This window comes from Schistocerca nitens, chromosome 8 (assembly GCF_023898315.1).
Source record: "Schistocerca nitens isolate TAMUIC-IGC-003100 chromosome 8, iqSchNite1.1, whole genome shotgun sequence".
Taxonomy (NCBI): Eukaryota; Metazoa; Arthropoda; class Insecta; order Orthoptera; family Acrididae; genus Schistocerca; species Schistocerca nitens.
In genome coordinates this window covers 277,817,526-277,831,081 of record NC_064621.1, presented here as the reverse complement: position 1 = coordinate 277,831,081, position 13,556 = coordinate 277,817,526, and the positions used below count along the sequence as shown (strand labels likewise).

Genomic DNA, 13,556 nt, shown 5'->3' with positions numbered 1-13,556 from the left:
TTTGTGGATTCGTTCATTTTTGTTGTATATGTATGACAATATTGACATACGTATACTAAACATGTTCACTACTTGCTGAGGTAACTGACTGACTGGCGTGCTAACCTCCACTTCTCCAAGACCGCAAGCGCTGCAGTGTACAAACCAAGACCAACATAATCAAACGCCGTCGTAGGCGTAGTTAGAAATGTGAAATAGGTCTGTATAGATATTTTTAATTTGAAATTCCTGTTCGAGCCGAGAGACATCCCTTCTAAGAAGTGGAGAACTGGTGCGGTGTGTCGGTTTGCGATAAGAAAAAACGTTATCTCTAGCTTCAGAAAGTTAATACATTATGCAGTGACTGAAGTTGCGAGCTCTATAGCGGACCCAAAGTTTGTAAACACTTGACGCTATCACTGGACTGCAGCTGTATTACGGCGATAAAAACCAGGACGAAATTAAGGCAATAACCTTTATAGACAGTAGGCTTTGAAAGACGTGGCAGCTTTAGTTGTGAGGCAGAGACCATGTTATCCAATCGAGTAGTGTTGCTGCTAGCTGCGTGCCTGGCCTCCATAGCAGAAACCGCGCTCTGGCCGGCGGCAGCCGACTCCCACCACTCTCCGCTCAGCCTCCCGCGAGCGGGGGCCGTCAACCAGTTCCCTGACGGCTTCATGCTGGGCGCAGCCACCGCTGCCTACCAGATCGAGGGCGGCTGGGACGCCGACGGTGAGTGACAGAGTCTGTAGCGATAGAAATTCACAAGTGCTTCCTCTCCACTTTGCCAAAGTGCCTTCTTAAGTTCGTAACACTCCCCCCCCCCCTCTTTCCGATCACCTCAGTTAAACAACGATGGCCCCGGTTAGTACTTGGCTGGGTGACCCTCTGGAGAAAACTGGTTGCCGATACTTTTAAGAACGCCCAAGTCGTCCAGGTGGTGTCCAGCTGAAAGACGTTCTCCAGGCCGTCGTGTCACACGACAGTTGTTTTTCCGCACTTTTACTTCGAATTATGGCCACTTCCATGGTACGATTGGTGACAGACCCAACTACCAAGAAGAGAAGAAAGATTATTTATGTTTTACCGTCGTAATGAGTATTCCATGAGATTTTGTGCTTGTACCCGGATGACGTCCACATCCTCCCGCAATATTTAGGCTGACAACCATTCAGCCTCTCTGGTGAGTTACGTACTTTTTCAATGAAAAACTCGCGCTTGAATGGTTGACGGGCGTCGCTTTGGATGGTCTTGTGTAATTTGCATATTACATCCGCAAGGCTACTGCTCGTCATCTTTAGGCGCTGCTGGCTCATTACTGTTGTGGTTCGCCGGTTTATGTGAGGCTCGCGAGTAAAGAACCGGCGAGTTTATAACGTCATCGTAGTCCAGAGCTCCCTGCCGGAGAAAGATATCCCGGTTTCCATATTCGTGGTTCGGGGAAAGCGTAGCCACAAGTCGCAGACGAATTGTACGAGCACGGGCAAGGTCTTGGTGCCCGACTTAACTGTCCTGGCTTCGATTCCCTATCTGTGTTAATTCGTTGCTTTCGTTTGTCTGCGTCTGACAGTTCCTTAGCGCCGAAAGTGATGATCATTATCGTTTACTGAGTTGACATCCTGTTTCCGTCAATTAAGTCGTTACCTACAAGTATTACAACTGCTTCTTTAATGGTGGACTCCCAATATGCGGAGACAGACTACAGGATTCTGGTTTCTCCACAGATTATTCCGTGACCATTTAAAGAAATGCACTTTTTTCAAGGAAGAGATTCAGGTTTCTTTCCAAAGATTTTTCAGAATTAGTTTTAATCCAACTAAAAATATTTTCAGATCTCACAAACAAGAGAATTTTTCCCAAAGCCTTTTTTTCGAAATAATAATTTAGTATTCGCCTAAGAAGATATAATCTGTTCTGTAGAAATGTTATTCCTCTTTTCTTAAGAAACGTTTAATTCTTTTCCGACTAAGGTTATTTTTATGAAGTTTAATTTTTCGAACCTCAATTTTAAGTAAGAAGAGTTTCAATGTTTTATGACAGAAAAGTTAAGCTTCATCTAAAAAGCGCTCTACAGCATGTGTCGAAAACACACACACGGACCGATTTCTGCGCAAAGTGTCAAATCACCACCCGAGTCACAAATCAGGCATGATTAATGCGCTGGTAACACGAGTAAGACGAAAAAGAGAGACGCAGCATCTCAGTCGCGAGACTGAAAAGTGTTCTGAGGAGCAATGGGTAATCCAGAAGTTACATTATAAGTGAGCAAGTGACACACTGGGAAAAGAAATTTTGGGTACGGTCTTTCTGCAATATATTCCCAGAATGACAGACAGAATCGGCCATATAGTGCGCAAACACAGTGGAAAGACGATTTATTAACCAACAAAGAAGATCAAAGAGAGTTTCACATCGGCAGAGGACAAAAGGGACCAACTTGCAATGTCGGGAATATACCACATACCATGTAGATGCCGAAAACTTCATATTGGAATGACTGGACGATCAGGGCCAGGATCAGCATCAGAGAACGTAAGCGGCATTGCAGATGGAGAAATCGGCCGTGTGAGGTTAACCACACATTAAAATTAGCCGACACGGAAGATCTCGCTGTAGAGTAGATCTGAAACGCCCGGTTGTCCAGAGAAGCTATAGAAATACACAAACATGAGAACAGCTTCAAGAAGAAAGAAGAAAGCCTCAAGATGGATTCCCGTGCTGCAGCGAACGACCGCTGCAGGTAGCGAGGGGAGAACATCACCGGAAATGACCACGGAAAAGGTCTTGTGCGTTGGCGCGCCAGGTAAATACAATCTGCGGCTGCGAGCTTGACTCCAGTCCACCACCAACAATGGTGGCCGAAGCTTTGGCAGTGCCACCCACTGGTGATGGCGAAACATCAGAAAAATCATCAAACAAACGTCACCCGAAAAACCCGAGATAGAATCCAACAGGCAGTTTGACGACGAGTTGCCACGAAAGCCTTAACAATTTCACTCCTAATTTTATTTTAAGAAACTTTATACTTTTTCGAAGCTCAGTTTTAATAACTCGAAGAAAATGGTTGGCAGCCGCTTAGAAATACATTCGTTCCCCTCATTTGCCTTCTGCATCCCGTGGATTTACAAAACTTCTGTTGAAATTACCGTCGCTTCGATCTGAAACTTAAATTACTTTGCTCAATTTTTTCACCAGTCTCAGTCAAACGTCACTCTCCTAGTATATGACGGTGATTCGGGTACCACGTCAAGACGCAGTATCAATGTGGAGTCTGAAATAATGTTGTTGGCAAGTAGACACAAGTTCACTGTAGCTCTGCAGTAGTGCAAGGCATACCCTGTGCCAGAAATCTCCAATTTGCCACACTATTTACCGAGTTAACTGAACTTTTACATCCTAGTGCCAACAGGATAGTAAAACTCTCATTCACAGAGAGGTAGCTTATTAAATCAGAGTTGCTTTTTGGACATTTCTGATCCACTACTCCTCATTTTACAGGAAAGGGTGAGAGCATATGGGACCGGATGTTGCACGAACATCCAGAATATGGCACCAACGGCGACAACGGGGATGTGGCCTGCGACTCGTACCACAAGTACGCGGAGGACGTACAGGCTCTGAAGAATTTGAGTGTGAGTATGGATTAAACCCTTCATCGAAACTGTCTCCCTATGTTAACTTCAGCTTGCTTCTCCTGTTACGATTTCGAATTCAGATATTGTCGAGTACCTACCTACAGAATCGTAAATTGGGATGGAGTTGCAAACTTCAGCTACAGTAATTGTTTATTCGTAACTATTTCGTGGCTTTAAAGGAGTTCACGTTGAAGTTTGTTTTGCTGATTGTTAAAGAACGCAGTGAACTGTTTACGTGCCTTAAGAGCTTATTATTCGAATCACAAACAAGAAATAAGACAAACGTACTTAAAAATTTATCTCACTGTTACATCAAAAGGTGAAATTTCATAGTGGCTGATCAGGTTGTGTTTACTTTCACGAGAGTGTGACCCTTGTCCAGTTCAGAAATTAAGGACGTGTGTTGTGTTATAAAAAACTCTATTAAAGCTTGTGGAACGAATCTTTCACTTTTCTGCAGAGGGTGCTCTGTATTGAAACTTCCTGGCAGATTAGAACTGCGTGGCGGACCGGGACTCGAAACCTCATCTCTCGCAAGCAGTGTTCTTGCCGACTGAGCGCCCAGGCACGACTCACGACCCGTCCTCAGATTTTTACTTCTGTCAGTGGCTTTCTCTTACTTTCCAACCTTCTCAATTCTCCTTCGATAGTTTGGAGAATAACGCTCCTGGAAAATGGGTATTACTATTGAAGCTGTTCCTCCCATTAATGTCCTACTGCGAAAAAAGACCTCCAAATTGGGAACTACATACTTTATGAAAAGGTGGTTAAGATTTGATGCCTGTAATTAAAAAGTCTGCAGCCATCTTAAGCCTGCAGCAAACATACAATGAAAAATTGCAGCACCAAAAAAGAATTAACGAAGAGTAATGATATTTCGGGAATACATTTGTCTTGGTAACATACACTCCTGGAAATGGAAAAAAGAACACATTGACACCGGTGTGTCAGACCCACCATACTTGCTCCGGACACTGCGAGAGGGCTGTACAAGCAATGATCACACGCACGGCACAGCGGACACACCAGGACCCGCGGTGTTGGCCGTCGAATGGCGCTAGCTGCGCAGCATTTGTGCACCGCCGCCGTCAGTGTCAGCCAGTTTGCCGTGGCATACGGAGCTCCATCGCAGTCTTTAACACTGGTAGCATGCCGCGACAGCGTGGACGTGAACCGTATGTGCAGTTGACGGACTTTGAGCGAGGGCGTATAGTGGGCATGCGGGAGGCCGGGTGGACGTACCGCCGAATTGCTCAACACGTGGGGCGTGAGGTCTCCACAGTACATCGATGTTGTCGCCAGTGGTCGGCGGAAGGTGCACGTGCCCGTCGACCTGGGACCGGACCGCAGCGACGCACGGATGCACGCCAAGACCGTAGGATCCTACGCAGTGCCGTAGGGGACCGCACCGCCACTTCCCAGCAAATTAGGGACACTGTTGCTCCTGGGGTATCGGCGAGGACCATTCGCAACCGTCTCCATGAAGCTGAGCTACGGTCCCGCACACCGTTAGGCCGTCTTCCGCTCACGCCCCAACATCGTGCAGCCCGCCTCCAGTGGTGTCGCGACAGGCGTGAATGGAGGGACGAATGGAGACGTGTCGTCTTCAGCGATGAGAGTCGCTTCTGCCTTGGTGCCAATGATGGTCGTATGCGTGTTTGGCGCCGTGCAGGTGAGCGCCACAATCAGGACTGCATACGACCGAGGCACACTGGGCCAACACCCGGCATCATGGTGTGGGGAGCGATCTCCTACACTGGCCGTACACCACTGGTGATCGTCGAGGGGACACTGAATAGTGCACGGTACATCCAAACCGTCATCGAACCCATCGTTCTACCATTCCTAGACCGGCAAGGGAACTTGCTGTTCCAACAGGACAATGCACGTCCGCATGTATCCCGTGCCACCCAACGTGCTCTAGAAGGTGTAAGTCAACTACCCTGGCCAGCAAGATCTCCGGATCTGTCCCCCATTGAGCATGTTTGGGACTGGATGAAGCGTCGTCTCACGCGGTCTGCACGTCCAGCACGAACGCTGGTCCAACTGAGGCGCCAGGTGGAAATGGCATGGCAAGCCGTTCCACAGGACTACATCCAGCATCTCTACGATCGTCTCCATGGGAGAATAGCAGCCTGCATTGCTGCGAAAGGTGGATATACACTGTACTAGTGCTGACATTGTGCATGCTCTGTTGCCTGTGTCTATGTGCCTGTGGTTCTGTCAGTGTGATCATGTGATGTATCTGACCCCAGGAATGTGTCAATAAAGTTTCCCCTTCCTGGGACAATGAATTCACGGTGTTCTTATTTCAATTTCCAGGAGTGTATTTGATTAAAATTGCAGTATCACAGGTAAGTGCGAGACAAGCCATTGCAGATGTGAACGACTGGTATATTAATAACCGATGTAATCACCAGACTGTTGAACGCAAGCATGCAGACGTGCATAAGCTGTGTTGTACAGGTCTCGGATGTCAGTTTGTGGGATGGAGTTACATGCCTGTTGCATATTATTGGTTAATACAGGAACGGATAATACTGGTTTTGAATGACGCTGGAGTTGTCGGTGAATGACGTCCAACATGCGCACTATTAGAGACAGATCTGGTGGTCGAAAAGGTTACGGGAGCATGTGAACACCCTGTTTATAATGCTACGTTCCAACAGCAGTATGTGAGAGAGCGTTATCCTGTTGAAAAAGAGCCCCTGGAGTGCTCAGGTCGACCCACTAGATTGGCGTAGAAATCTGCAGTCAAGGTTCGTGGGATAACCAAGTGAGTGCTCTCATTGTCATACGAATTCACACGTGTAAATCTAGGTGTAGGTTCGGTGCGTCAAGGCTGTACACAGGCTTGTTGCAGGCGTTCACCTGGCCCCCTTTTTGCCAGTGCTAGACTGATTTTTATGTCTTCCATGCTTTGTTCGTCGTTGGTTATTCTGCTACATAGGTAGCGTAATTCCTTAACTTCTTCTACTTCGTGACCATCAGTCATGATGTTAAGTTTCTCACTGATCTCTTTTCTGCTACTCTTCATTACTTTCGTCTTTCTTCGATTTACATTCAGTCCACTTTCTGTACTCATTAGACTGTTCGTTCCATTCAGCAGATCATGTCATCAGCGAAACCAGCCGGCCGCGGTTGGCCGAGCGGTTCTAGGCGCTTCAGTCCGGAACCGCGCGACTGCCACGGTCGCAGGTTCGAGTCCCGCCTCGGGCATGGATGTGTGTGACGTCCTTAGGTTGGTTAGGTTTAAGTAGTTCCAAGTTCTAGGGGGCTGATGACCTAAGACGTTGAGTCCCATAGTCTCAGAGTCTCCTGAACTTTTCTTTTATTTCCATCATTGCTTCTTCGATGTACAGATTGAACAGTAGGGGCGAAAGGCTACGTCCGTGTCTTACACCCTTTTTAATCCGAACATTTCGTTCTTGGTCGTCCACTCTTAATATTCCCTCTTGGTTCTTGTACATATTGTATATTACTCGTCTGTCCCTATAGCTTATCCCTATTTTTCTAGTTTTCGAACATACTACACCATTTTATATTGTCGACCGCTTTTTTGAGGTCGATAAATCCTAAGAATGAATCTTGATTTTTCTTTAATCTTGCTTACATTATCAACCGCTACGTCACAATTGCCTCTCTGGTGCCTTTCCTTTCCTAAAGCCAAACTGATCGTCGTCTAACACAGCCTCAATTTTCTTTTCCATTCTTCTGTGTATTATTATTGTCAGCAACTTGGATGCATGAGCTATTAAGCTGATTGTGCGATAATTCTCGCACCTGTAAGCTCTTGCAGTCTCCGGAAATGTGTGTATGATATTTTTTCGAAAGTCAGATGGTATGTCACCGGACTCATACATTCTACACAACAACGTGAATAGTCGTTTTGCTGCCACTTCACCTAATGATTTTAGAAATTCTGATGGAATGTTATCTATCCCTTCTAACGTTTTTGATCATAAATCCTCCAGATCTCTATTAAATTCCGATTCTAATACTGGATAACCTGTCACCTCTAAATCGACTCCTATTTCATCTATCACATCAGACAAATCTTCCTCCTCAGAGCTGTCTTCGATTTACTCTTTCCAGCTATCCGCTCTCACCTTTGCATTTAACAGTGGAATTCCCGTTGCACCCTTAATGTTATCATCCTTCCTTTTATTTCCACCGAAGGTTGTTTTGACTTTCCTTTACTTCCGACAATCATTTATTTTTCGATTTTTTCACCTTTTTCATGCAGCCATTAAAGAGTAAATTTAGTAGATCGAATGATTATTTTACATACTGTAACTGCAGTTGGCTGTTGCAGCCTGGTGTTGCAGGGAGACTGGTTGATTTAGGGAAAGATGTTGGGGCTTTGCAGCTGGTGTTTAGTTGGCCTCTCGCGTCCTATGGGCGGAAAAGGAGATGGCATCCTGAATTGCTTTTTATATTTCTCTAGAAGCATAACTGCGTTTGTCGAGGTAACTTCACTCTCAGAACGGTCGACTTCAAAGTTCTAAAATGATAGTGTCACATCAGGGGCTTCTTCATGGTGTAAAAACAGGAGTGTGCATTTACTGCAACACTAACTGTTGAACCGAACTTGTTTCACCAAATTGTGTCTTCTGGTATGTATGTGAGCAGTACACACTATCTGATCAAAAGTATTTTCCACTACATGTGTCACTATAGGCGAAGCCGGCATTATAAACGGAGGCAGAGGAGTGTTTTGGTGCCAGTACAGAAGCTGTAAGAGCAGACTGGTGGCTCAGGAGACTTAGAACGTGGGTTAGACATTGGATGCTGTCTGAGCAACAGATCCGTCACGGACATTTCAATCCTTCTCAAGTTACCGGTTATTGGTGATGTGATTGTGAAGTGAAAATGCGAAAAACTACCACAACTAATGTGAGACCAGGCAGATCTCATATACTGACGGACAGGGGCCGGCGAGCACTGGGAAGGGGGTAGTAAAAAGCAATCACGTGAAATCAGCGGAAGGAGTCGGTGTGGCCGAGTGGTTCTAGGTGCTTCAGTCTGGAGCCGTGCGACCACTACGGTTGCAGGATCGAATCCTGCCTCGGGCATTTATGTGTGTGACATCCTTAGGTTAGTTAGGTTTAAGTAGTTCTAAGTTCTAGGGGACTGATGACCTCAGATGTTAAGTCCTACAGTGCTCAGAGCCATTTGAACCATTTTTTTTTTGTGAGTCACTTGTGAGTTCCAAAGTGCTATATACAGTCCAGATAGCACAGTAACTGTGCGTAGTGAGTTAAGAAAAGGAAAGGGATACGTTAATCGGTGAGAAACTCATAACTCAAACATTTCTGCAGCCATGTTAACCGACGCTTGATGTGGTGTAAAGAACGACGTCACTGGACAGTAGATGACTGGAAACGAGTGATTTGAGTGATTAATCACGCAGTACCCTGTGGAAGACGTATGGAAGGGTTTGGATTGGCGAATACCTAGATAATCATACGTGCCAACAGTGTATTGCCAGGAGTGTAGTATGGAGAAGGTATTGTTGCGGTATGGGCACTTTCGTGGTTGTCGTGTGGTGGCCTATACTGCGCTTACCACAATGCAGAACGGGAAGGATATGAATAAATTTTACACCATAGAGTTCTAAATGCAGTACAGGAGCATTTCGGAGACGATGATTGCTTGTATCCGCTTGACAATATACCATTTAATAAAGCAACACATGTGAGGCATCAGTCTATGGAGAGTAACATTCCGTAAAGACTGGCCTGTCCGTACCCCTGACCTGAACCGAGTGGAAGACCTTCAGGATGAACTGGGAAATTCAGTTCGCGGCAAACCCTAAATATGGCTCTGAGCACTATGGGACTTAACATCTGAGCTCATCAGTCCCCTAGAACTTAGAATTGCTTAAACCTAACTAACCTAAGAACATCACACACATCCATGCCCGAGGCAGGATTCGAACCTGCGACCGTAGCGATCACGCGGTTCCAGACTGAAGCGCCTATAACCGCACGGCCACACCGGCCGTTCGCCAAACCCTAGTTTCCCACATTATTACCTTCCGTGGTTTTGGCTGTCGACCAAGAATGGGCTGTCAGTCCTTCACAGACATTCAGACAACTCTTTGAAAGTGTCTCCAGCAGAGTTCAAGACGAAAGGTGGACATACACTACACTAATGCTTTGGTGTCCGGATACTTTTTGTCAGATAGTGTACTGTGATCTCTTTTCAGGGGACAAATAACTAATGAAATGACCTATGGTTATTTCATGCAGTATATTCCAAGAACGCACACTGAGAAAGCTTCTTTGAGATTTTTCAACCGCATGGTACATCGGAATCTTGAAAGGCACGACTAATGCCAGACACATGCTCTAGTAGCCACATCATTTCCCAAATAAGCTACACTTTTGCACTTGGTATGTACCCTAGAAGCATACGAAGCCTTACATTGCAATTACGATGTGTCATGGGCTGCATTCGCAAGACTTTCTCCAACATCTCCACGCAAGCCGCTTCAGTGCTGTCATGAAAAGAAAATTTGTCGAGTGGTTTACGTTCCATTTTGAGAACGGGCTGTCCCTCGGTATAACTGATCGACACGATGGACAGATGACAGGCTCCTGCATCTACATGAAATGCTTAGCTGCACTCTCGCACAACTTAGCATCGTGATGTGCAACTCCGTATCCTACAGTATGGTTCTTCCACGATAAGTAGTGCAAACATTCAAAACGCGCTTCCTGCGGTTTCTACAAGGACGTGGGAAGGCACCTGGTCCAGTTTCCAGCGTGGTGACAGACTGTAGTCCCAACTGAACGGACAAAGCGGGCTTCTTGATCGCTCAAGATGGCAACTTACTGCTGCGCATTTGTCATTACGTGCTATTCCAGATATGCAGTACAGGTACACGAAGTACATGTATTGGTTTGGGAGAGGTATGTTGGGAGGGAAGACGTAGGAGATACACAAATGGTTCAAATGGCTCTAAGCACAACGGGATTTAACATCTGAGGTCATCAGTCCCCTATACTTAGAACTACTTAAACCTAACTAACCTAAGGACATCACACACATCCATGCCCGAGTCAGGATTCGAACCTGCGACCGTAGCAGCCTCGTGGTTCCGGACTGAAGCACCTAGATCCACTCGGCCACCGCGGCCGGCGGAGATTTACAGCTGAGGCTTACTTAGTTTCACGGCTCCTACGTGCAGATATACAGAATAGTGTACACATACTGACATAAGGAGAACATTGTTTGAAAAAAAGTTAGCATGATGATTCTTTCTTATGTGTTCAACATATTCCTCCAACAGCCTTACAGTGTTTCCGACGACATTTACTAAATAATTTATATTTCTATTCATTAAGAATGAAATGTTTATTCCTGTCTGCTGAAATCAATCGCATACCTAGTGCTATGCTCGTTCAGCTTCAGTGTTGTCCACGAAACGGCTGAGTCTAATATTATTGAAAATAAAATTATAAAGAATGTAGCAACCAGTCGCGGAAACATAATTTATTTATCTTGTTGCAAATCGATTTCGACTGATATCTGTCACCAGCGGTGCATTTTTCTAACCGATACGCGCCATAAGTAGAGATATTGTCCTTGGCAGATTTCTGTCATGATAGAAATCTGCCAAGGACAGTATTTCTACTTATGGCGTGTATCGGTTAGAAAAATGCACTCATGGTGACTGATATCAGTCGAAATCGATTTGCAAAAAGATAAATAAATTATGTTTCCGCGACTGGTTGCTACATTCTTTAGAGTTTTATATTCCACGGTCGCTGCACAGAAAGGGAACCTTATGGAGCTCAACATTAAAAAATTATTGAAAGTCTTCCGGAAATCAAAGAACAAGGAAACAATGTGGGCCACTTTGTCTACGACAGTTTAGTCCTTATGAACGAAGAACGTAACTATATTCACAAGGTCTCAGTTTTCGGAATCCGTATTGACTCCTACTGAGTATATTTTCAATCTACGAGAAGATCATACTGCATAACCATTAAATCTGTTATGTAGTTAAGCAGAACACAGATGACAGAGAAGTAATCTACGGTTATGTACGTCTCATAGACCACAGTTCTTAAAAACTGGTGTGGCCTACACTTCTTCCCAATCACTTGGTATCCTATGTTAAACTGCTACAAGGGAGCAAGTTCTTTCGCATAAGTTACAGTTATCTCATCAGATACCGATGCCTTTCTTCTGTTTACATCAATATCTGTCATTTCACCATTCGTGCGAAGACAAAGAGGAAATCACTTTAGGTTCATGATAAATTAACTAACTCGAAAGACCCAGTTCAATACTGCGGCATTCTGTCTGTCATACTACGCTTCGTACCAATATCGTGACTGATCGACTGAACTTATGATTTAGATCATCTACCTGACCTCATCTAAGACCAAAATGTCTTGCGATTTCCATCACGGCAGCTGTCAAAATTTTACTTTTGTTTCATTTGAGTCCCCCTCAAATTGATTTCCTTACTTTCATTTAGATATCGTTCAGGTTTTGTATGTCAACAAGAGTTTCACTTCACTAAGATCTGTGACAAGCTCTCTTTGAAACATAAGTCCATACCATCCAAAAAGACCGGCCAAGCGCGAGTGGGACTTATACACTGAGGGTTCCACATAAACTTAAATATGTATTTATGTAGTTCATCCATTCTGGGAATCGAGAATCTCAACGATATTTTACTATTATCAGTTTCGATACTGGCAAGATATTGGTTTCGGGAATGCTAAGATCTTATGAAAAGCTCTAGCAGTCCCCCTGACTACCCCGGTCATACGAAAGAACTTCATTTTATATATGTATAAATAGAAGATTTAATAAAATATTTTTTTGTTTACTTACTAAAACATGATGAGTGTTCAAATGGCAGAAAGATATTTTCTATGCGATATACTTAAAAATGAACCATTTGTCCTTTACTTGTACTGTGAAACCTACTTATTGCCAAATTTCATGGTTCTAGGTCAATTGGGGTTATCCTATAGCTTTCGATGAATGAGTTTTCGAGTACCAAAATAGGTGACATAAATGGCCGTATCTTTTCACTGCATCGACTTAAAAGCTTAAAAGTCTTACACCACCAAGGGACCATGGACCTTAATATATGAGATAAATTTGAACTTGATACGTCTTTCCGTTCATGAGAGAAAAGTGTTCTTAACAGTTGAACGAACAGACAGACGGACAACAATACGGTTTTATAAGGATTCTGTTTTCAAAGACTGGGCACGGAACCCTAAAAATAATACCGTCAACTAATTTTGCAGCCGTACTTCTAACTGCACGAAAATATATAACAGTTTTGAATTTCTATGGTAAATTGCAATGAAATATTTTAAGAAATCCATAATATCCATCTATTTATAGGTGTTTTACTGTTACTGGCGGTTTGGCTTAATACTTCACCGGTTAGCCGCGAATGTCAGCACGCTACTTCTGGGATGCGGTAAGGCGTACCGGCCCCAGCTCTGATCCGACTGGCGGATAAACGAAAAGGGCCGGTTGTCTGGCCACTCTAGTTGTGGATTTTAGGCAGTTTTCCACACCTGACAAGGCTAATACTGGACTGATACCCAGATCTGGTCAGTTACACGAATCACAAACATTTAGAAAAAGGCAGAAATTCAGTCTTAGGGGACAAAGTGATGGCGACAGGAAGGCCCCCTCCCCCCTCCCCCCCGCAACATTTACAAAGCCAAATCAGATAATTAGCATTGCGACCCTGTATTGATAAGGGGTAAAGGTAAAATAACATGAGAAAGAAGAAGAAGAAGGCTGGTTTAGCAACCATCATCATAGCATAAAATTCATACTCTCATTGTATCTGCACTTTCCTTGTAGTTCACCTTTCTCTCAGAGTGCGTATCCTGTTAGTTGTCGTAATGATCAGCCTTTCTGACTGTGCTGCAATAATAATATTCCGTTTCG

The 13,556-nt window shown here is 44.5% G+C and overlaps 1 protein-coding gene across 1 annotated transcript in view; it reads left to right on the top strand.

Moving 5' to 3' along the window:
* The first annotated feature begins 427 nt into the window (after window positions 1–427).
* The window catches only part of LOC126199002 (myrosinase 1-like), a 122,494-nt gene continuing 109,365 nt past the window's right edge, over window positions 428–13,556 (top strand). The window contains exons 1-2 of the mRNA XM_049935681.1: window positions 428–711; window positions 3,478–3,611. Of these exons, the coding sequence (XP_049791638.1) occupies window positions 510–711; window positions 3,478–3,611 (336 nt within the window). The 5' untranslated portion in view covers window positions 428–509. The remainder of the gene's footprint in view (window positions 712–3,477; window positions 3,612–13,556) is intronic.